General features: G+C 47.7%; 1 protein-coding gene across 2 annotated transcripts in view; it reads left to right on the plus strand.

Moving 5' to 3' along the window:
• Positions 1-265: 265 nt before the first annotated feature.
• LOC119456239 (uncharacterized) overlaps positions 266-25,188 on the plus strand; it is a 148,918-nt gene continuing 123,995 nt past the window's right edge. For both annotated transcript variants that reach the window (XM_049668670.1, XM_049668671.1), the window contains exon 1: positions 266-658. In XM_049668670.1, the coding sequence (XP_049524627.1) occupies positions 607-658 (52 nt within the window). In that variant the 5' untranslated portion in view covers positions 266-606. The remainder of the gene's footprint in view (positions 659-25,188) is intronic.

A 25,188-nucleotide genomic window follows, 5' to 3' on the forward strand; every position in this document is an offset into this window, starting at 1 on the left:
TGCCTATTACAGAAGACGCGTGGTCCGCAGCAGTTGTGCCGCTGTGAAATTCACCACTCCGTTCCGGACGGGTCCCGCAGTTTCAATGCCTGGGCGCGGTCGTCTGGCAAGAGCGCGCGCGTAGAAGTTTTGCCGCTCTCTTCTAGGTGGCGCCAGCCTGCCACCAGAGGCGTCACGACATCGTCGGACCCTGAGCCAGGCCACGTGGCTTCGAGCGGTCCCTAAAAAAGAGCAGACATCGACTAGCGAGCTGCAGTGTACATCCGAATGCGGTCAGCAATGCGTCGTGGCATTAGTGTCTCGTGCTTGGCGGCAGTTTCGGCTCTACGACCTCGAGCGGAGCGGCGTACTTGTGCAGTGCGGCAGCGGCAGAGCTGGCGGTAGCGCCACCGTGCCTTAGCGACACCACGTCTGTGCTGTCCGCGAATGGTGAACGTGTCGCGAGGAAACGCAAAGTACATTTGTTCCGGTTTCTTCCTTGTCATGAGCATTTATTTTGCTTAATGTCTTGCACTTATTGTCACGCAATGCTTCGAACACGGCTGTGGCTAGAAGCTTTTACGCAACCCGCGGAGGAATAGGTGTACTGCTTACCATCACTCCGTCATGAAGTGCCACCCGTGCGGTCTGTTTCTCCTGGTGCTCTTCTCACTTCGAGGTAAGTCGGCACCCCAATCTTCTGTAAGCACGCTACTTGCGCCACTTGGTCATTCCGCTTATATCTCGTTCCCCTAGTCGAATGGAGAGGAGACCACTCGCTCATTTTTATTTTATAACTGCTTTATTTCCACGATTTTAACTGTACCTTGCTATGAGCCATATTTGCACTTATTGGTGATGCATGTAATCGGATCTTACGCACATGACATAAAACTTTATCCTGAAAGGCAAACAGTACAGGTTTGTGATCTACAAGTATTACAGGAAGATGTGAATTTTGTCGCTGAACGGCGCGCCCCAAACTTCTTGCTATTTAATTAGGCTAATATCTCCGTTGTTTACAGTAGCAGGAAAATGACTACTGTACAGTGTGCTTATTAACTTCAAAACCATCTTTTGAAACGAGCAAGTTGTAGGCGCGATTAAGGAGCGCTGATTGTCTGCCCCTTAATTTTCAAGGAACAAGTTAAAAAAAAGCATTGTCAGTGCGTCCTTTAGGAAGTTAGTATTCATATCAAGAATGTGAAAGGAGTTCTTGGGTGTTAACTGTGTCCTTCTCCTATATTTTTCTGTTCACCGCTCAAAGCTACTTTTGTTCCATTCTTTACAATTTTAATAAAGTGCCCAATGCAGACAATATTTAATGTGTTCAGCGACGTCTTGTTCTTATTTTGCACGATCGGTTTATGGAGAGCACTGGTTTTTATGACTTTGAGCGTGTCTTGCTTATAAACTACGAAGTACCCCTTGAGGTGACGTGAAATTTGCTCGATTACTTAATTTTTAAAAGCTTTTACGTGGTCATTTTTTTTTCTGACAAGTGTTGACATTGCCTGAAGCGTTCTGTGTTCTTCAGTACAACTTGTGATATCGCAGAGGATTCTTTGTGAACTTTTATTCACTCTTATCCCCTTAAATATATTTCCATTGTACTGCCCTCAAAATCTCAATAAATTGAATCGCCCCCCATAACAAGTTGACGTAGAACTCTCGACAACGGTAACTAAAAAAAGAAAAAGTACGGTTTGCCCCATCGTCGCATTATCGGCGGTAGGGGGGTCTGATGAGGCTTCAGCCCCTCCCCCCCGTCCCGCCAAAATTTTTTCGTGCTGTCATGCACCGCCGACCCAAACAACCACCGCCGCCGGGCATCATTCTGATTTTGTCTACGATGTCTTTTTGACGCTCGAAAAGACATTTCGGCGCGAAAATTGCTAACTCGGGCTGGATTTCATGGCAACGCCCATGCACCTGGAGTCACATAACGCAAGGAGCCCCAGCCGAGCACAAAGTTTCAAGCGCTTTTCGATAGCGACAGGGCGCGTCGCGGCATCTCGCAGCGGCCCCGGAATCTACGGTGCGCATGGATTTCAATTCCGAAACTTGATGGGTATAAAGTTCTCATAAACTTTGGACGCGAAAGGTGCACTAACATTTCCAAAGGCGTGCTTCTGATTTGTAATTCTGGAACTTTATGGGTTTAATATTTTTATAAACTTGGGCCAACATGCACGCACTCGAACGCGCGTGTCCAAGCCGTTCCAGAAATGGAAGCACGCGCTCGCAATCTTCTACGCACAAGAAAATATTAAATATCACCGTGACTGTCAGCTGGCATGTGATAATTTTCTCCAAACATTTTCAAGAAACGCGCCCAATGTGATCGATGAGCTGGACCAGGGCAGGCAAAGTAAAATAAGAGAAAACAGAAGAAAGTTAACGGCCTATTAAATTTGAGACAGTTCTTTTTTGCGGGCGGCAAGGTCTGGCTCTCCATGGCCATATAGGGACAGTGGTCCTATTGATTTAAGCAAAGCCCCCGCTGAAAATACTGCTATTTCCAGAGCGCTTCTTCGCATGCGAGTTGATTGTGGAGATACATATCTGAAGAACCATTTGGAAAGTTGCCCCAGTAATGCCTCGTATTTAAACCAGATGTACAAAACCAAATTATAGAAACTTGTGGTGAAATTATCAAAGAAAGCCTAGATCCAAAAGTGAGGCTGCTTCTCCGTACTTGCTGACGAAACGACGGATATTGCTGGAATCGAACAGCTTACTGTTAGTGCAAGGTACCTAAACAAGGATGCATGTCAACGATGTCGAAGGAAGGAAGGAAGGAAAATAAAAGGTGAAAGGCAGAGAGATTAACCAGGTTAAGTGTCCGGTTGGCTATACTATAGAACAGGGGGATTGGGTAAGGACAGAAAAGATTAGAAAAAACGAAGATTAAAAAGAAAAGAAAAAGAAACGTATCAGTCCGCACATTCTACAGTTTTTCACTAAGTCCTGTTTCTTTTAAAAGCGTACTAGCGCTTTTAAAGCAGTTCGTTCCGACGTCGGCTGGGACCAGGGACCAAGAATTCTGGCTTCCGTAAGAGGACGGCTGTCTATCTTGTCGAGCGCGGTGCTGAGGAAACGATATCGAAGAAGTGTTTTTAGGTTTTAGCACAGGAATAGATGTCCTCTCTCATTGAGGCTGCAGGTTATATGTACAGTCTGTTTCACACTTAGGCGAAATCTCGGAGCGCATTGCATCGCTATGCGGCGAGCGCTCGAGTCGGGTGCCGGAAGTAGCTCGCGCAGGCGCAGACGGTCGAGGCGCGTTATCTTGAACCGCGTCGACTGCTACGGCGGCGGGCGCTGGCCGCATCGTCGGGAAGCGTGCTACTGTCAAGGGCAGTTCATCGTTACTGCGGGCACTGAGCCGATAATGTTAATTAAACGTTGTCCGCACATTTTTGTGCCTCCTTCTTGTCGCTGCGTATTACGGTAGCACACGCAGTGAAGAAATATGCGTGCACTCACTCAGTACCTGGGCCTTTCGAAAGATCAAACGAAGCGTGCTTTCAAAAGAAGTGTGTAGAACCCCATTTTTGCCAATGAAGGCTCAAAGGTTGGCGTTGCACAACGTTTAGTTAACATTATCGGCTCAGGGCCCGCAGTAACGATGAACTGCCCTTGACAGTAGCACGCTTCCCGACGATGCGGCCAGCGCGCGCCGCCGTAGCAGTCGACGCGGTTCAAGATAACGCGCCTCTACCGTCTGCGCCTTCGCGAGCTACTTCCGGCAACCGACTCCAGCGCTCGCCGCATCGCGATGCAATGCGCTCCGAGATTTCCCCTAAGTGTGAAACAGACTGTAAATGTGTACAAACTGCAGCAAATTATAGTCACCCTTCCAGTGCCACTGCCGGCGCAGAGAGATTTTCAATCATGAGATTACTAAAAAAAAAAAAAAAAAAAAAAAAAAACACTGGCGCTCTACAATGTCTGAGGAACGCATGGTTATGCTGGCGCTTCTATACGCCCACAGAGACGTCGCCATCAACGTGTCCAAAGTTAGTGAACGCTTCGATAAACTTCCCCGCCCTGTGAAGTTTATCGTTTAGATAACGAAGCTGCAAAAATCAATGCATGTAAAAATATCTGTTCCTTCATGTTCCTATATAAGCTCGTAATTATAAAAGCGTATGACTGTTCATTAGCTTTTAAAACAACAGAAATTTTCACCGTTTATTGTAACAGTTAGCATGATGATCAAGATTATCCTGCGAATAAAAAAATTACGGGGACATCAATAACCAATTTTGACCGACCTTGCTCATTGAAAGCCCGGCACACGCGGCGTTTCCCAAGAACGCACTCGGATGTTGGGTAAATCAACTTGCTGCATCATCGGTGTCTTTCGTTTGTCCTTTTCTTTCCTTTTTAGCTGCATGTTTTTACTTCTTTTTTGAAACGAAGCAATACCCTTGTTTAATTTGGGGTGCAGAATAATTGTTGCCGCTGTGCAGGCAGTTAAAATACACATTTTCGTATTGATTTCTGCATTTTTTTTCTATTATTCTAGCCACATGGTGCTGTCACGACCGCAGCATGGCCAAAATGCGTTTCACGATTTCTGATATCATAGTTTTGTTCTTGCCTAGATCGTCTGTCTTTATACTCGTATGCGTGAAGTTTACTATCTGTGACTGCGCAACATGTTTGTCTTGTTTGACGCATTATATACAGTGACGTTTCCTTAAATACATACATTTATATGTCGTTGCGATGTTTTTTGTGTATACAAGCAGTGAACTTGGTTTCACGCGACACTTTCTTGCCGTTTATCTTCGCATTTGTATATTCCACATTATCTTTGCATGGCTAATGTATATTTGCGGAATTTCTGCTTTTTATATGTACTCACTGTTGCGACTACAATTTCGGTGCAATTACAATGTACGACCGGTAACATCTGCTCCTGCGCAATCCATTGCAACGAAGGACAGCGTCATTGAGGTTTTTCCCTGGCCGTTGCATATGTACAAAAATCTAAACAACGTTGTTCAATGACAAAGATTCATCAAAATATTTGTCCTCAACTTGTTCATTTTATGGCCTTTACGTTTTTCATATCAGCTGCAGGCACCGTTTTCTTGCTGGTTTCGAACTGATATAGTTCTAAAGTTCGCGTGATGTTTTCTTTACTAATTAGATAGACAAAAAAAAAAACGCGGAAGCATTGATATCAGCTATTTCTGCCACAATGTTTCGGACTTACAAAGATATTCTTTTATGACAAAATACATAATTTACTTGTCTTGGCAGTGCGTAGCGTTAAATAATTCGGTTGCAGAATGTAATATACAATGGCATTGGCAATGGCGATGCAGTTATTATTCATGCATTTGATGCCTCGAGAACTTGTATATGGAGGAGGCCGCAACTTGAGCCCCCCCCCGAACAAAATTTCTGGCTAGGCTACTGCCTGTTGACAAATGAAGCATCCGTGGGATGCCTACCTTAAAATAACCTGTAAGTAATTAAATCCAAAAATCAATCTGAAAGCACCAATTCCTTGCGTTAGCCTTGGAAGGTTGGCTTTTGTTACTAAAGTTGCGATCCAATTTCGCCCGAAGCTGTTATAAACAAATATTACGGCTCTTCTAATTTAGTTAACATGTTTTTGAGTGTAAGGGTACCAAATTATAGAAGTGTAATCTAAAGTTGGTAAACTATTGCCTTAAACGTACAAAGGCGAACGGCGGGAGTAGAAAGTTTGAGAGCTCGTCGTGGACGAGTTTTATTGCGATAGCAATTATATGGACACTTCAACCGGATTTCTGCCGTCGTCGTCGCCGTGAGGTTCCGTATAGATAAAGTCTTCGCCGCGCGCCGTATGCCCGAGCGGAAGGGTGAGGGGAGGCGCGCTATCACGGAGAGCGAACGCACTCAATCTCCCACGCGCAAGCAAGGAAGCGGGAAGCCAGCGCCGGAGGGAGCGGGGGGGGGGGGGGGGGGGGGGGCGGCGCACTTCTACTCTGCTAACAACCGCGCTCGTCGCTCGCCCGCACCGTCTCTTAACTCCACACGGCTCTGACCTTTATGCGCTGTGCATTCGCCGCTCAGTTTCCGTTGAAACGATAGACCGCACGTAGCTTCGCCCGCTGCGGCGTATGCGCTTGCTGCCAGCGTTTTGACAGTTGTTGTCTGCAGTCATTCAGTGTGATCTATTCATGTTTGTTTGTGCGCGCTCACACCACAGTAGTAATAGTCGGGCCACATTTTCCAACGCACGCTACACATGCAATGCTGCCCGGATCGGCAGTGCAGCGCTACAGGTGTGTACCTTCGCACGCGCTGCCCACGAGCAGCGCTTGTCATCAACACCACCGTTTCACACGCGCCTTCTCGTGGTCATCGAGTCTCTCTTCATGTCGGTCTACTTACGCCGCAGCACACCTGCTTAATAATCAGCTCATGTTTACTACAATTCATATTGCTACCAAAGCCGCTCACCTTACTTCCTATGGCATTGCTGTGTTGCTATCGCATTCATTGCTTCGCCCTTAGGGCGAAACTGACATTTTTTAGTTGAATGAGCTAATTAACAGCGTTTATGTGTTTCGTCCAGCTAAGGTCATGTGAAATCAAGGACCAAGATATTTGTAATGTTTCATTTCCAACAGAAAAACATGACAAGCTGAATATGTGAAATGAAGAGGGTTACGCTTGTGGGAAATTTTCACGAAAACCACCTTTCACAAGTGGACACATGTTTGCCATTTATCACACCAACGAATAAACCTTTTAAGTGGCTAGTTCAGATGAATTTGATCTAGCTGGTGGTCGATTTCCGAGTAAAGCATGGAGTCATCTGCATAGAACCCAACATTTACAGGTATGTCATGTATTATATTATTTACAAATAAAAGAAACAAAAGTGGCCCGAGTAGAGAGCCCTGAGCGATCTGTGAAGACCTTGTTACACTCGGCATCCATTGCAGCGGATTTTAGGACGCTTGTTTTATTAAAAAGAACTAAAAGCTAAAATATGCTGATGGTACAAAATTTCGTATTAAGGCAGCCAAATGTTTTACAAAAATTACCGAGAATTGGAAAAAGTCGCTCAGAAAGAAATTTTATGTTTGGGGTACTCTAATTCAGGACAAAAAAGAAAAAAAGAAAGAAACGATATCACGATTATGACAGCCTAACGTTCTGAAACCCGCCGTGGTTGCTTTGTGGCTATGGTGTTGGGCTGCTAAGCACAAGGTAGCGGGATCAAATGCCGGCCACGGTGGCTGTTGTGTTGCGTGATTCATGCGAAGGAGCAGACAAGTTTCCATGGGGGCGAAGCGACGTTTATTGCCACATGTTCGTCGGTGTGTGGCTGGTCGAGATAAGCCCGCGCGCAGGTTGCGGCGCACGCCTTTTATTCGTTTTGAGCGCCTGCGCATTAACAACTGCGGCGCTAGGCCGGACACCACGGCCCTCCCCTTTTATACTGGCTAATTTAACAAGCTAAACTCCAGCTTGACATCTGTTCGGTGGTCGACGGTCTCTAGTCGGGTAGCGTCTTTCACCCGCCGTCTGGATCTCTTGCGAAGCGGCAGGACCACTGGTGGTAGGAGCGGAGGATGTCACTGGGCCGACGCTTGGTGGAAACGCCAGGAACTCGTATCCCTCCTTGTCAGATGCCTCGCGGTATGGATCAGTGGTCCGCGCGAGCAGCTGGTCCTTGTGACGACGCCAGGTGAAACTGCCTCGGCGTGGTAGCACGAACGATAAAAGACAAAGGGCCGGACTGTCCCCACAACACCAGGGACCCGATTTAGTCTGCCTCGATAATTGCTAGCCATCACTTGGTCACCGACTGCTATGTCACGATCACGACGTGGGCGAGCCACGGATTGCTTGAACTGATTATATGCAACCCTTCCTCCCACCGCTGGCTTGACAACATCGAGTCGATTTCGCAGCCGTCGTCCTAGTAACAAGTTTGCTGGTGAGTCATTTGTTGTCGCATGGGGCGAGCTGCGATAGGTAAGCAAAAACTTGTAAAGCTTCAGATGTAATTTGTCCGCTCCGCTAGATTTACGAAGAGTGTTTTTAAGTGTCTGAATAAAATGCTCGGCAAGCCCGTTTGAGCTGGGATGATACGGTGCTGTAAGCACGTGACGACAGCCCAATTCTTTTACAAAAAGCTTGAACTCTTCGGAAGTGAACTGCGGGACGTTATCAGTGACAATGGTTTCTGGGAAACCAAACCGTGCAAACAGTTCTCTCAATCTGTCAACTATAGCATCTGACGTAGTCGAGCGCATAACAAACACTTCCGGCCACTTGGAGTGCGCGTCCACGACTACAAGAAACATTGCGTGCAATAAGGGGCCAGCAAAATCTGCATGTACGCGCTTCCCTGGTGCTGTCGGCCAAGACCAAAGATGCAGGGGTGCTTTGCACGGCTCGCAACGTTGTTCTTGACAACTTACGCAGACCTTGACACGATGCTCGAGGTCTCCCTCGATGGACGGCCACCACACGTAGCTGCGCGCCAGTTGCTTGCTGCGCACGATGCCTGGGTGCCCTTCGTGGAGTTCGTCCAGCAGCAAGTTGCACAACTTTGCCGGCACGATCACTCGCATCCCGAACATGATGCATTCTTGGTGAACTGTGAGCTCGTTGCGTCTGTCAAAAAAAGGCTTCAAATCGTTTTCAGTCACAGACGCCGGCCACCCCACACTTATGAAATCTATCACTTTACAAAGCAAGGGGTCCCGAGCTGTTGTTCGAGCAATGTCCTGGCTTGAAACTGGCATTGATTGCAACCGCAATGAATAAAAAGTTTCCTCTCCTTTCTTGTGTTTCATCTTTCACAATTGATAGCGGCAGGCGCGAACAGAAATCGGCTTCAGCATTCTCGCTTGATTTTCTGAAGATAAGCGAATACCGGTAAGCTGACAATGTGACAGCCCAGCGCTGCAAACGCGCTGCTCCGATAGTCGGAATGCCAGTTGTTGGGCCCAAGTTGGTTTGAAGCGGTTTATGGTCGGTGACTAATGTGAACGAACGACCGTAAAAGTATTTATGAAACTTAACACCAAATATTATTGCAAGGGGCTCTTTCTCAAGCTGGCTGTATTTCTTTTCGGCATCGGTCAAGGTTCGCGATGCTAAAGCGATTGGCTTTGTGCTGCCATCATCCATAACATGAGGAAGAACCGCGCCTAAACCATAGTGCGATGCGTCGCATGATAGGTGCAACGGTTTGCACGGGTCGTAATACGCCAAAGTCGACGTAGGGGCTAACAAGCTCTATATCTTCGTGAACGCTTCCTGGCAACGCTCATCCCAGCACCACGGGGCGTTTTTACGTAGCAACCTGAAAAATGGTTGCGCCACCGTTGTTAGGTTAGGAAGGAACTTGCCGTAGAAATTTACGACTCCCAGGCACGACTGGTCTTCGAAACTATTCGTAGAAGGCAGTTATGGAGCTGTTAATGACTTCAACAACCCGTAGGTCTTCGGACCGATAATGCTGAAGAAGGCGTGTAGTACCTTGTCGCCGTCGGGTACTCGGTTGACAATCAGGAACGACGTAAGCCGCTCTTCGTACGAAGCCCAATCGCTGGCGGACTGGTCGAAGGGTTCCAGCTGGCCCAGTCGCCCTGCGAAGTGCGTCACTACTGCCTCGGCCCCAGTCATCAAGACAGTCACAGGCTCCGCACTCTGCAAAAGGACGGTCTTCTTCACCGAGTGAATTTCGGATACACTTGCCTTCCAAACTGAAGAACGATGTCCTCAAATCCCATCCTCGTCGCCAGTTGTTGTGTTGCGTGGTTCATGCGAAGGAGCAGACAAGTTTCCAGGGGCGAGGCGATTTTATTGCCACATGTTCGTCGGTGCGTGGCTGGTCGAGATAAGCCCGCGCGCAGGTTGCGGCGCACGCCTTCTATTCGTTTTGCGCGCCTGCGCTATAACGACTGCGGCGCTAGGCCGGACACCACAGTGGCCGATGGGGGCGAAATGCGCAAAAACCCGTGTACTTATATTTAGGTGCACGTTAAGGAACCCTAGATGATCCAAATTATTCCGGAGTCTCCCATTAGTGCGTGCCTCATAAACAGATCATGGTTATGGCACGCAAAACCCCATAATTAACTTTCTGAAACATTTCAAACTGTCAATTTTGTTTTATGCATTACGTGAAAACATGCCACTACTTTGTGAGTTTAGAGCTTGCAAAGCCATTGTAAACGTTGTCACATTTTCACCTAAGCTGTAAACTTGTCAAAACTATTCGCTTCAGAGGCATGCACTTACAGAGTGCGTTATGTGTTTTCGGGTAGGGTTACGAATTTGTAAACTTCTTCAATTTTCTTGGCCATTTTCTTTCTCATAAAAGGAGGCCCTAAATGAAAACTCGAAGGAAGTCAGCTTTTTCTCGCAAAATATCGAATTCAAATTGGTTTGGCAGTTTTCGCACTCCTGCGTTTTTCACATATTTCCTCAATATTTCTTGTACATAAAGAGCGCCATGCCTACATAACAGTACACAATTCAACACTAGGTTATTCTTTTACTGACAATAGATTTTCACTCTACGAATGATGATATGTGGTGTTTTATGGTGCAAGGGCCAGTTATGACCAAAGAGCGCCATGCCAGTGTTTGTGAGTGTGCAGTGTAACGATGAATTCTGAGAACTAGATGAAGTGTGGCTGTAAAGGGGCCTAAAAATAATCGCTGTAAAATGCGTAAAATATACATGCACTAAAATCATGGCTATGACTAATGAGGTGTACTATGAAATGAAGAATGCACTGAGAAAGAATGACACGATATTTAAAATAATTAGGATGTAGTAGTTGGAAAGAAGCACTACTGCCTAAACAGAGCCCTTGAACCACAAGGGCCTGGAGGCATGTGCTTATACAAAACTACCATCACAGCGGCATCCTCTGGAGAGAGGATGCGCTATGAATTTATTGGGCTTATAACATGCAGTGCCACGTCATTAAGAAAGCGAGGACTGCTTTAGTGCTAAACAGCGGTTCCTCACCAAGAAACATACTGGGATGCAGAGGGACATGATAGCGGTAAGCTAAAGGGAAATGTTTTTTTCTCTCTGTTTCGGCTTTCCGACACTCCAGGAGAACGTGGAGGACGGTTAGCCTCTCACCACATCTACCACAGGTTGGTGGTTCATCCCCGGTCAACAAAAAACTATGGGTGCCAAATGTATGACCTATTCTGAGACGACAAAACAGGACATCAGTTCGCCGTGTTCTCGTTGCGGAGGGCCAGAAACCTAAGTGTGGCTTAACCAAGTGAAGCTTATTATTTGTTTGTGCATCCCACAGACGTTGCCAATGGCTTCGCAATTTCTTACGGAAGAAATGTTTCAAATCTGTTGCAGAAACAGCAGCTGTAGGATTAGTAGCGTGCGATGTTATTGACGTAGCCATTCGGTCAGCTAGCACATTACCCTCAATGCTTCTATGGCCAGGCACCCAGCATATAATGATATGCTGGTTAGATACATACGCTCTACACAGTACGGAATAGAGCTCAATGAGTATAGGATTTTTCTGTTTACAGGGTGACTTTAAAGCGTTTACGACACTTAGAGAGTCTGTAAATATGATTGATTTTTGAAGTTTAGATTTCCTTATATGCCTCACAGCTGACAATAGTGCATAGGCCTCAGCCGTAAAGATACTTGCTTCCGGGTGGAGTACACCGGATTCCGAGAAGGATGGGCCGACGGCTGCATACGACACCCCGTCACGTTACTTAGAAGCGTCTGTATAAAATTCTGTGCATGTGTACTTGGACTGGAGTTCAAGGAAATGCATTTTGATATGTGCCTCTGGTGCGTGCTTAGTGACCTCCACGAATGATGTGTCACACTCTATGAGCTGCCACTGCCACGGCGGTAACAGTTTCGCTGGAGCCATAAGACAGTGTTCAAGCAACGGAACACCCATTTCCTCACTAAGATTCCGCACACGCAAAGAGAACGGTTTTCTCGATGCCGGTCGATTTTGGAAGAGTGTGGCAGTGGTCATGTCGTTTATGGTTGAATAAGAGGGATGTTCAATGTTCGCATGTACTCTAAGAAAATATGTAAAACTATTATATGAACGCTGCAGATGAAGTGACCACTGATTCGACTCTACGTAGAGGCTGTGGATCGGACTTGTTCGGGGGGGGGAGAGAGAGAGAGAAAATGATTTAATGAAAGGCAGGGAGGTTAACCAGGACTGAACCCGGTTGGCTACCCTACACTGGGGGAAGGAAAAAGGGGAGAGAGAGATTAAGAGAAGAATAGAAAGTTCACTCTTGATATCGCCGACGTAGCAACAGATCTCTGTTCTATCACTGATTATCACTCAGTCCGGGTCATAGACGGTCACTCAGTCCTGTCGTTTTTAAAAATCGCAGCAGCGCTTTTGTGGCCTTTTGCAGCGGTGATATTCGAGGCCATGGTCCCAAGATCTTGCTCAAAGTGAACGGTCTTCTATCTAGCCTATTGAGAACGTTGCAGAGGTTATGTCTTTCGCTTTGAAAAGATGGACAGTAGCATAGTAGGTGTTCTATAGTCTCATCGACACCACAGGCATTACACTCGGCGCTATCAGCCATTCCAATCAAACACGTGTAAGCATTGGTGAATGCAACACCCAAGCGTAAGCGGCACAGCATTGTCTCCTCATTTCGCGGAAATCCAGGCAACAGCCGCAGCTGCATAGATGGGTCGAGAGAATGCAACCAATGTTGGGCGAATTCAGTTGTATGCCACTTCTCCAATGTCATAGTTTGCGCTAGCTTGCTTAGATGTTGGGCTGCGTCAGTCCTCGACAAAGGTACAGAAACAATATTTGCTCCTTCATGTGCTTTCCTAGCAGCTTCGTCGGCGATGTCGTTGCCGGTGATGCCGCAATGACTCGGCAGCCACTGAAACACGACGTCGTGTCCTTTTGCGATCGTATGGTGGTGCATTTCTCGTATCTCCGAGACGAGTTGTTCGCAGGACCCGCGACGGAGAGCTGACAAAAGACATTGTAGGGCCGCCTTTGAATCGCATAATATTACCCACCGATTAGCCGGTTGGTTGTTAATATAATCAATGGCACCTCGGAGGGCAACAAGCTCCGAAGCGGTCGATGATGTCACGTGAGAAGTCTTGTATGTGATGCTCATTGATCGTGATGGTATAACCACTGCGCCGGTGGAGCTGGTCTGAGTGGAAGAGCCATCCGTATATATGTGGATTCGGTCAGAGTAGAAAGAGTGTAAGCAATCGAGAGCTGCTTGCTTCAAGGCCAAAGTGGGCATGTCCGTCTTTTTTCTTATTCCTGGAACGTAAAGGCGCACTTCAGGTTGTTTTAAACACCACAACGCTGATGGTGAACGTGTCGAGGGTGTGAACCCCGATGGTAGGAAGGCACTATGAATGTTGACCACGTTGGAAAATGACGCCTGTGGTCGTCGTTCTGGCAGGGAGGCAAGAGAGCTTGATTGCACCCGTGAAACGTGGCGAATATGGGCCCTAAGCGTGTCGATGGTCATGTAAGTCGTGATCGGATGGTCTTGAGCCGTGATAACTGTTCCTGCTGTTGAGGCGCTCCGCGGAAGGCCGAGGCAAACACGTAATGCCTGTGCTTGCACGCTCTGAAGGGCTCGAAGATTTGATCTGCATGTTTTAGCAAGCACGGGAGAGCTATAGCGTAGGAAGCCGATAAAAAGCGCTCGGTACAACTGTAGCATAGAGCTCACTGATGATCCCCACGCTTTACCGGCGATGAATTTGAAAACGTGAACCATAGATGTGAGCTTCTTCTTCAAGTGGGCAACCTGAGGGCTCCAGGAGAGGTCTCGGTCAACAAAGACACCCAAAAACCGATGATTTCTCTTGAAGGAGATACGCTGGCCATTGATGCACACTGGATAACCAGACATCGCTTTTCGCGTAAAAGCGACTAACGCACATTTTTCTGTCGAGATGGTTAGGCCTTGTGTGCAAAGATAGCCAGTTGCCTGCGTTGCTGCCTTCTGTAACCTTGCCCGAACCTGCGGGCGAGTCACCGCTGATGCCCAGATGCAGATGTCGTCGGCGTAGATCGAAACACTCACTGTTTCCGGAAGGGAATCGGCCAGCCCAAGAAGTGTGAGGTTAAAAAGAATAGGGCTTAGAACACCGCCTTGAGGAACGCCACGGCATGTGTAGTGGTCAGTAGTCGGACCATCTTCTGTGCGTACATACAAGGACCTTTGTGTCAAGTAGCTTTGGATCCATCGAAATACTCGCCCTCCTAGTTCCAATGTCAAAAGTGCGTCTAGGATGGCTTGATGGGAAACGTTGTCGTAGGCGCCTTTCACGTCAAGAAAGAGTGCTACTGATAAGCGTTTCCAAGACTTTTGCTGCTCAACAGATGACACTAGATCGATGACATTGTCAATCGATGAACGGCCTCGTCGAAATCCCGCCATAGAGTCGGGGTAAATATTGTGGTGTTCAAGATACCATTCAAGACGCATGAGGATCATGCGCTCCATGAGTTTTCCGACGCAGCTGGCGAGTGCTATAGGCCGATATGATGACAGTTCTAGCGGTGACTTTCCTGCTTTTAGCAACGGTACCAAGCGGCTGCGTTTCCATTCCTGTGGAACGACGCCATCATGCCATGACCTATTAAAAAGGTTGAGCAGTTCTCGTCGCGCTTCTCGACGTAGGTGGCGCATAGCATTATATGTGATTCCGTCGGGCCCTGGCGAAGACGAACACCGACATAGCACCATAGCAGCCTCTAACTCTTCCATAGAAAAAGGAGCATCCATACTTGTATCTCGTGGACCAGGAATGTCGCCTAAAACCATGTCAGGGAGTAGAACTGTTCCGCCGGCGACTTTCGCACAAAACTCTTCTGCAACGTCTATCTCACGGCGGTTTTGATGGAGAGCAAGGGCGTTAAATGGGTGTCGTTGCTGGGGACATGAGCGAAGACCCCTTAGGGTACGCCACACACGGGACAGTGGCTTTCGGGGGTCCAGTGACTCACAAAAGCATTTCCATCTTTGATCTTCTAGTTTATCCATCCGGCGCTGTATCTTCTTTTGCATTCGCCGAGCTACTCTGAGGTCAAGAATTGACTTCGTGCGCCTGTACCTCCTTTCAGCTCGACGACGTAGTGCACGAAGTCTTTCCAATTCAATGTCATACTCTGTACGCTTTGATGAATGAGTGAAGCTACGCGTACAATCATGCATTGCGTCTGCAATGATGTCTTCGAGCCTGCGTGCGATTGGTTTCTTGCATGCGTCTTCCACAAGATCTTCAAACACTGACCAGTCAATTTGGCGAGATATATTGGGTAATGTAGCTTCTAGTCCATCGATTCTCACATAGGTCGGAATATGATCACTTCCATGGGTTTCGATATCAGTGAACCACTGCACTCTCGAAGTTAGGCAACGTGACACCAGTGTTAAGTCTAGGCAGCTGCTGTACGTTGTTCCTCGCAGAAATGTCGGGCTTCCGTCATTTAGAAGACGCAGATTGTGGCCTGATGCAAAGGATATGAGTGACCTGCCTCTTGAATTTATCCTGGAGCTTCCCCATATCTGGTGGTGAGCGTTGAAGTCTCCTGTTATTATCCAAGGACCGTGAGTCGTAGCCATAAGATCGTTTAGTCTTTTGCTATCGAATTGACTTGTTGGGGAAAGGTAAACGCCAATAAGTGTAAAAGACAGCCTCTTCTTTTTCACAGTAACACAGACATATTGGTTATCGTCGTGTGGAGGTACGGGCTGGGCGAAATACGTAAGGTCCTTGCGAATGTAAACCAGAACCTTACTACTTCGGGCACAAGTGGTTGAAACGAAAGGTTCATATCCTGATAGTCTCAAGGTAGTTGATAAATTCGGTTCACAGATGACCAGCACAGGAAAGCGGTTTTCAAACACGAACTGCCGGAAATCCGAAATACGTGACCTCAGGCCTCTCGCATTCCACTGAAATATGGAGGCGCTTCTGACATCATCCCGGAACGATCGCTGCTGCTGTCGACGAGCCATGGTTCCGCTATATAAGTTTTCAAGCACTGGACTTCTGAAGGCTTGCGAGAACCGGATTGATGGCATCCAGCACTTGCAATGCACTTCTAGCTGTTGGCGTCTGCAGCTTGTCCAGAAGAACACGAAGAGCACTCACCAGAGAGCTGAGCATAACAACAATTTGTTGATCCTGGTCTGTCAATTTATCAGGAACAGACGAGGTGTCCCTTGCTGTAGATGTCTGTTCCCGCTCCGTAGGTGCATGTAGCCTCGGGAGTTCAGGCCAAGCGTCAGCTGCCGTGTTGTTCGAAGCTCCTTTGTCCTTAGAGCTGACGGCGTTTGGCCTGGGCGGGAGAGGGGGTGGTGATGTACGTGGCTCGCGCGGTACAGAGGCTTTGGAGGTTCTTGAACGGCGTCGGCGACGTGATCTTCGTCGCTTAATAGATGCTGCCGCTTCTCGGTGAGACGAGTTGTCTCTAACCATTTTCTTTAAAATTGCCATTTCCTTTCGAATTAAGGGGCACTCCTTTGAGGATGCATCATGAGGGCCGCTGCAGTTTGTGCACTTCAGCACACTGGCCTCGCACGTGTCAGTGGTGTGCGGCCCCGTGCATCGAGAACACACGGAAGTGTTTTTGCACACACTACTCACATGGCCTAACTTCATGCACTTCCAGCACTGTAGTGGTTTTGGTACAAAAGGCCGAACTGCGTGTCGGAAGTGGCCCACTTTTACGTGTGTTGGTAGGGATTCGCCCTTAAATATGATCTTCACACACCGTGACGTGCCGAGACGAAAAACGTTTGCGATGACGGTGGTTTCTGTAGCCGGCTTGATTAAGATCGACAAATCGGTGTCGGCAATGGTTTCGTCGACATCATAAATTACGCCAGTACTGCTTTCTTTTCCCAGCGGAATATGAGGGTGGACTTTAATCCCGTCAAGTTCCGTGACCTTGCGCAAAGAATCTAACGCAGCCGCATGTTCTACGTCGATCGCTACGACGTTCTTACGGGTGTTTACTCTGATGTCCTTGATTTCATTCGGGACCAGTGCCTCTAGATGTGTAGACACGGCTTGCCTGTTGAGGCATCTCAGGTTATCCGTGGCGAGAACTGGCGTGAAAAGGATGGTGAGTACCTCGGTAATCCGTGATGACCTCATGGTGGACGCACTCGAATTCGATGATGTGCTGACAAACCTTCTCTTTGCTTTACGGCTCCGCACCAGCTCGAAGGTGTCGTCACCAGATTCTTCACTGCTGACATAGTACTGCATGGTGTCGTCGCTGTCAGTGTCGCTCTCGGTGCCGTTGCGCTTCCTGGAGGCAGCCGCCGCGGGCACTACCGAGTCCGGCGGACGCGCGTGAGAGTCCATCTCCACCGCAAACTAAGCAGGAAACAGCAGTTCACCGGCAAAGTCCAAGAAAATTCACAAAAGAAGTAGAGCTCGAAGACTCGGCGTTCTGCCTGAAAGGCACTTCGTCTTCGTCTAACGGTTTCACTTGTTCGGAAAGCACCGGTCGCGAGGCGGATGCCCAGATGGTGAACGGGGTCTAGAATTTTTAATGCAGTTGGCGTTGCGGAATTATAAATTATAGCTCCGTAATCAAGGCGTGAGCGGACAAGACTGTTGTACAAGTTCAGTAGGCATTTTCGGTCACTACCCCATGTTGCGCGCGACAAAACTTTTAAAAGGTTCATCGTCTTCAGACACCTTGCCTTCAAATATTTAAGATGAGGGATAAAGGTAAGCTTTGAGTCTAGAATTATTCCCAGGAATTTATGTTCACTGCTCACGGATAGTTCCTCTTGATTAATCGTGAGATTTGGCACTGGTGTCATGCCTCTTTTGTTTGAGAAAAGTATGCACGTACTTTTCTTTGCATTTATTTTAAATCCATATACATCAGCCCATTTAGACAGTTTGTTTAATCCAAGCTGTACCTGTCGTTCGCAGATAGCAATGTTGCATGATTTGAAACCTATCTGTACATCATCGACATACACAGAATAAAACATGCTGCGTGGAATAACTGTATACAGGGAGTTCATTTTTACAATAAAGAGTGTGCAACTAAGCACACCCCCTTGTGGCACGCCAGCCTCCTGGGTGAATGTTCTAGATAAAACATTGCCCGCTCTTACGCGAAACGTCCGGTTAGACAAGTAGCTTTCGACTGTGTTTAACATATTTCCACGGACCCCCATCGCGGAAAGATCTCGCAGAATCCCGAAGCGCCATGTCGTGTCGTACGCTTTCTCTAGATCTAGAAAGACCGAAAGTAAAAAGTGTTTATGTATAAACGCATCTCTGATGTTTGCCTCCATGCGAACAAGGTGGTCTATTGTTGACCTACCTTCTCGGAAGGCACACTGGAAGGGGTCTAGTATTTTGTCATTTTCTAGGAAACAGATTAGGCGCCGGTTTATCATTTTTTCATACAACTTGCACAGGCAGCTTGTTAGCGCTATTGGCCTGTAGCTGCTAGCTAAAGACGGGTCCTTGCCTTGTTTAAGAATCGGGATGGCTATGGCTTCTTTCCACAAGGAAGGAATATATCCAGCCGCCCACATGGCATTAAAGAGAGAGAGGAGTGTTGTCAGTGTTTCGGGGTGTAAGTACCTAATCATTTCGTAGATGATACGGTCGCCACCTGGCGCTGAGTTGTTGCAACAAGCGAGAGATGCTTTAAGTTCGGCTAAGCTGAATGGTCGGTTGTAAGCCTCATTTGATGAACCTTTGCGATTAAGGGGCTACCGCTCTTCGCGTTCTTTGAACTTCAGGAAAGATTGGGTATAGTGCGATTCACTCGATACATATTCGAAGTATTTGCCTAGACTATCCGCCTGGTCTTCCAGGCTATCACCTTGGCTATATACTAAGGGTAGGGGATGTGACTCCCGACCTATTAATTTATTTACCCTATTCCAGACTTTCGTTTCATCTGTATACGAGTTTATGCTGGAGATGTACTTTTCCCAGCTCTCTCTTTTAGCACGTCTACGCGTTCTCCTGCCCTGCGATTTTGCTTGTTTAAAATTAATCAAGTTTTCGGCTGTTGGGAGTTGCGAAACAATCCCCAGGCCTTGTTTTGCTTTTTACGTGCTTTTTGGCATTACTCGTTCCACCAAGGCAGGCGACGCTTATTAGCTAGTCCATTAGTTTGTTGTATGCACCTTTCTGCAGCGTCAGTGATAAAACCTGTTATATACGCCACAGCATCGTTTATGTTAAGAGAGGCAATGTCATCCCGGCCTAAATATGTTATTTCTTTAAAAATGTCACAGTTTCGCCCTAAGGGCGAAGCAATGAATGCGATAGCAACACAGCAATGTCATACGAAGTAAGGTGAGCGGCTTTGGTAGCAACAACACGCAGAACTGTTGTCGACGCCATCGGCGTTTTGCCCGCGTTAGCTCAAAATGCGTGCGGCGTTGGTGACTGTTGCTGGAGCCTCTGATATAAATAGGCACTTGGTGCCGCAGCTAAACGTCGCCTCCCTTCCCTCCCCCTCCCCCACGGCCTCTCGCGCGTCTGAAGAAGGCGCGTTTGCTCTACATATATGGTGATTGTAAAGGAGAAAAGAGACGCCTACTTCTGCAGCCCTTAAGCGAGCACGGCGCAGAACGCGCGTTTGTTCTCCGCCGTGCGTTCACTCCCCGTGAAAGACGCGCCCCTCGCGCCCTTTCAGTCGCACGTACAGCGTTCGGCGCGCGGCGACGATTTCATCTCCAAATGACGTCATACGGAACCTCACGGCGACGGCGACGGCGACGCCGACGGCAGAAATCTGCTTTTGAGTGTCCATATAATTGCTATCGCAATAAAAGTTGCCAGTTAGCAGAGTTAACCTTCCATCGGGGAACATGTGGCGAGCAACCATCTTGTTTTGTTAAGCTTAGTATAATTGGAAAGTGGTCGCTCCCAAAGGGGTTCTTCAGAACGGACCACTGCAGGTACGGAATTAGTGTACTCGACACGATACTCAAATCTATGGAGGAGTATGAATTATGGGCCACGCTGTAGTACGTTGGCTCTTTCTTATTAAGTAAACATGCTCCCGAGGAAAAAAGGAAGTTTTCAATTAGCGACCTCTTCCATCACAACGTGAGACTCCCCACAAGGTGTTATGTGCATTGAAATCTCCGAGAACTATGTATGGCTCCGGAAGTTCATTTATGTAGTTTTGAAATTCAGTTTTATATAGCTGATAATTGGGAGGGATGTATATAGAGCTGGTAGTGATCAGCTTGTCAAACAACATCCCTCGGACAGCAACTGCATCTACGGGCGTACGAAGTTTTAATTCCCGGCAGGCAATACCTCTATCGACTACAATAGCCACACCACCGGAAGACACGACTGTGTCATCGCGGTCTTAACGAAAAATGGCGTATTGTCGGAGAAAGTTTGATTGTGTAGGTTTAAGGTGTGTCTCTTGAACACACAGCACCTTAGGATTAAACCTGTGTAGGATTTCTTTGACGTCATCGAGGTTGTGTAGGAGTCCTCTGACGTTCCATTGTATTATTTGTGTATTCATGTTGGAAGTGTTTTTTTTTTGTGCTGTGTGTTTAAAAAGGAGACTAATTTAACTTACAGAGCCCTTGTCGGGCCCTGTGATGCGGGCTTTTTCTTTTTTGGAGCGATCGCGAGATTCTCCCGGCTCCTTTGGCGCTTGCGGCGCTGTCTGGCAGGTTGTTGTGTCCATCGCCTCTTGCGAGGCGCTGGACACGCGCTCTTGCGAGCGGTTGTTTTGACGGGAAGGCCTCGTTTCGAGGGACGAGGCCCTAATTGAGGCCACCAGCCCGGAGGTCGATGGCCCCTTCTTGTGAGTTGGCGGAGCAGTGCGAGCTGCAGCCGCCGGGGGGGGGGGGGGGGGGCGGATGGCGTCACTGCCGGCTCACTGTGTGTGGGCCGGACAGCCGCCGGAAGCAGTTGCGACGCTGCCCCCTGACGCGCCACTTCGGCAAAGGTTTTCTTTGGCAGGTAGGATACCCGCCTGCGTGCCTCCTTGAACGTTAGATTTTCCTTTACTTTAATTGTTACAATTTCTTTTTCTTTTTTCCAGGATAGGCACCACCGCGAGTATGCGGCGTGCTCGCCATCACAGTTCACACAGTGGAGAGAGTTTTCGCATGATTCAGAGAGATGCTCAGTTGCACTGCATTTCGCACAAGTCTGACGGCCTCGGCAGTTCTGCGAACTGTGGCCGAATCTTTGGCATTTGAAGCATCGAAGAGGGTTTGGCACGTATGGCCTGACACGTAATTTAATGTATCTGGCTTCAATGGTCTCGGGTAGAATACTAGAACCAAAAGTAAGGATTATATGTTTTGTCTTTAGCTCCTTGCCATCGCGCCTCATCTTGATTCGTTTTACAGTCAAAACATTTTGCTCTTTGAATCCTTCCAAAAGTTAATCTTCGGTGAGCTCCAACAGGTCGTCATCAGAAATAACACCGCGGGTGGTGTTCATTGTGCGGTGCGGGGTCACAGTCACAGGAAAGTCTCCAAACGACACTAGATTCTGTAGTTTATCATGCTGTTTCTTATCGCGGAGTTCAAGGAGGAGGTCACCGCTGGCCATCCTCGTCGCCTTGTAACCTGGTCCTATAGTCTCTGTCAGAGTCTTTGCAACGATAAAGGGTGAGATCACTCTCACGGTCTTTTCAGTTTTCTCACTGTGTACCACGTGGTAGCGTGGAAAGTTTTCAACTTGTCGGCCAAAAAATTTAAAAACTTCTTCGGTGCGCCCCCTCTTTTGGGGGCGATCAGAAAGCGCGGGAAAAGAATTTGCCATAAAATATTCATGTTTCGGCAGAAACGCCAGCCACCCACCATGGAGTCCTACTAGGGGACGCTGCAGTGCCTGTAAACATAAGCCCTGCAGACGCCAGCTGTACGTCACCACTATAACCGAATATGAAATAACCTAGGCAGGCTACTCACACAGGGTTAACCCTCGCTGCCAAGAAGATCGGAAGGAATATAGAAGAGAGGAGAAGACAGGAAAGATTAAAAGTAAGAGAGAAAGACGAAGGTTGGAGAGGAGGATAGGAAAAGGCAACTACCGATTTCTCCCGGATGGGTCAGTCCGGGAGTGCCGTCTACGTGAAGCCGAGGCCAAAGGGGTGTGTTGCCTCCGCCGAGGGGCCATAACGGTCCAAGCACTCAGCATCGGCTCAACCCCCAGGATCCCCTTTTCCCCGGACACGGCTAAGCCACGCACGGTTAAACGTGGGAGGGTCCAACCCTTGTGTGCTCGGGTCCGTGGTGTCGCAACACACCAAACGCCGGCTGACGCAGACGCCCCTGCGGGGGCACTCTACGAAGAAGCAAATACATCAACAGAGGCCAGTCTGTCGACAGCGCTACAAGATCGTGAGCTATTGACCATATCATCAGCAAGAATTTGCATTCGCGTCAATGCGTTAGTAGGGCACAACGTTTTACGTAAAGGAAAGTGGCAAGTCTTTGTGGGCGCATAGGTTCGTTAAACACAATTGTTTCGAAAAGATTATCAACTAGGCCGTGCAAGCACTTTGGAGGAATAAAAGTATGGTTTCAACTTTGTAGGAGCAACATCCTGTATTTTGTATATAGATATTCAGTTATCTAAAACATTCATTATGAATGCGTCGTAGATCGTGGTACTTGTATTAGTAAATACGGGTAAAGCAGGGTTGCAATAGCGTGTTGAATTGAGCTGTTTGGCACATTACTGAACTTGTAGGAAACAGCGCTGAAAAATAAGTGTGAGCAAAGGGACAAGCACGGCGGTGAGAATAAACCAATTTTTATCTCATGTAAATATATACTGTAACAAAAATCAGTACAAGGGGAAAAACTTTTTTCCCCTTGTGCTGATTACAAATATAACGAAGTATACGCACGTAATATACCATAGTTAGGAATGGCGTCTCACTTACTGGATAAGTACATGAAAGTGAAGGCATGCTGTCACAATATATTCAGTGCATTTATGAATGGCGACAGCTTCAAAAAAGTTTCACGCTCGCATTGTTCATAGTATTTGCCTGAAACTGCGCCAAGCAGAAAAGACTACGAAAGAATACACCAAAACATGTGACAGCACGAAAAATAGCCAAGATAATACGGCAACATGCGAGAAGACACAACCCACAAGTTTAACACAAACATTCGTTATATACTTTCACTTGATGCTAGGATGATAATACTCCTTGACCAAACCAAACTTCCAAAGTACAATGAAAAATGTACCAGAAAAGTGAAGACCTCTTATAGGGGATTTACCTCGAAGGCATCAAATAGCGAAACAAGGTCTATGCAGCGCGGCTGTCACAAAATGAAAATGATGAGAGAGAGAGAGAGAGGTTTATTTGAAGAAAGGAAGAGAGGTCGGCTTGAGCGTTAGTTTGCTCTGGCCTGCTACTCTACACTGGGGAAGGGGGGAGGGGATAAAAAGAGCGATGAATGATGATGATAAGATTAGGAGGTGCGTATGTACATGTCCATCCCGTTGAGGTCATACTATGGCCGTGCATGGAGTCCAGTGGCTTGAAGGAAGGCTACCGTCGCTTCGGTGACCACAGCTGCGCTGTTGGCGTCAGGCCAAGGACCTAAGACAATCTCGTCAGACATTGGTCTTTTAGTTACTCGCTGAATAGTTGAAATGAGGCGCTGCCGTTCTCGCGCGTACGCTGGGCATGAGCAAAATATGTGCTCAAGTGTTTCTGGCACTGGGCAGTGATCGCAGTTGGGACCAGTGTCACTGCAGCCGATGATATGCGTATAACGCCTCGTGAGTGCAACACCAAGACGAATCCGGTGTAGCAGACTTGTTATGCTCCTCTTCAGTTTAGGAGGCATGCGGAACTTCATTTCTGGGTCCCATTTGTGCAGTCTCTTGTGTCGTCGATCAGGATTGGTCCAGTACTCAAGTGTAGAGTTCCGCATAACGCACCGAAGCAGGGCATTCGTGTCTGTTCGTGAGAACGCGATGCTTACTTCTGGCGCATTATTTACAGCTATTTTAGCTTCAGCGTCTGCTTGTTCATTTCCTATCACGCCACAGTGTGCAGGTATCCACTGAAAGGTGACGCGGTGGCCGCATTTGGTCGCAATGTCGAGAAGCTCTGCGATTTCTAGAGCTAAAATATAATAAGGGCCTTGTCTCATAACGCACTCAATGGCTTGAAGAGCGGGTTTGGCGTCGCAAAATAAAGTCCATATGCGAGGAGGCTCTCTTGCAAGGAATCGTATTGCCTCGCGGATAGCAACAAGTTCTGCAGCAGTTGAAGTGCACTTGTGGTCTAATTTAAACCGTCGAGCGATGGACATTTGCGGGATGACAAAGGCTGCGGCGGAGGCACATGGGGTAACAGAGCCATCGGTATACACGTGAGAAGTACCACTGTATGCTGTAAAAATGTGCGATAGCGTAAGTTGCTTAAGGCCAATGGATGAAACACAGGACTTCCTCGTAATCCCAGGGATTTGAAGTTTAACAAGCGGTGTAGGCAGGACCCACGGAGGTGCACTAGGAATGCATGGGGAAGCGAATCTAAACGGCAGAATGATCTCATGACGCAATATAGCTCTTGAAAAACTGCAGTTTGGGTGTGTGGCAGGGAGTGCTGATAGAGGATGTTGCCTATGTCGGGTCAACAAGCGTAGGTGCACTCGAAGAGGTTCGCAGAGAATATATACGTTGATGGGACAAGCCCGAGCTTCCGCAATGGTTCCATTCGTTGAGGTGCAGCGTGGTAGGCCAAAACACGTGCGCAAACCTTGAGCTTGTATGCTCTCTAACGCCCGCACACAGCTGGGTCTCATGTTCGAGAGCACCGGCATGCTGTATCTTATATAGCCTACGAACAGGGCTTGGTACAATTGAAGAAGAGACGATTCCGACGGGCCCCATCTTGCTCCTGCCACCACCCGAAGCACAAGGACAAAACTCTTCAGTTTTGACTTCAGTGCAGTGACATGCCTTGACCAGGATAGTTCACGGTCGATGGTTACCCCAAGGAACTTGTGGTGTGTTACGTAAGGTATCGATGTTCCTTTAACGACTATCGGATATTTAGTCATTTGTTTGCGCGTGAAGGCAAGCACTGCATATTTTTCAGTTGAAAGTGTGAGGCCTTGACGTCGTAAGTACGTGGCTGTAATAGTCGCTGCACGTTGCAAACGCGCACGCAGTTGCGG

Source organism: Dermacentor silvarum, chromosome 6 (genome assembly GCF_013339745.2).
Source record: "Dermacentor silvarum isolate Dsil-2018 chromosome 6, BIME_Dsil_1.4, whole genome shotgun sequence".
Taxonomy (NCBI): Eukaryota; Metazoa; Arthropoda; class Arachnida; order Ixodida; family Ixodidae; genus Dermacentor; species Dermacentor silvarum.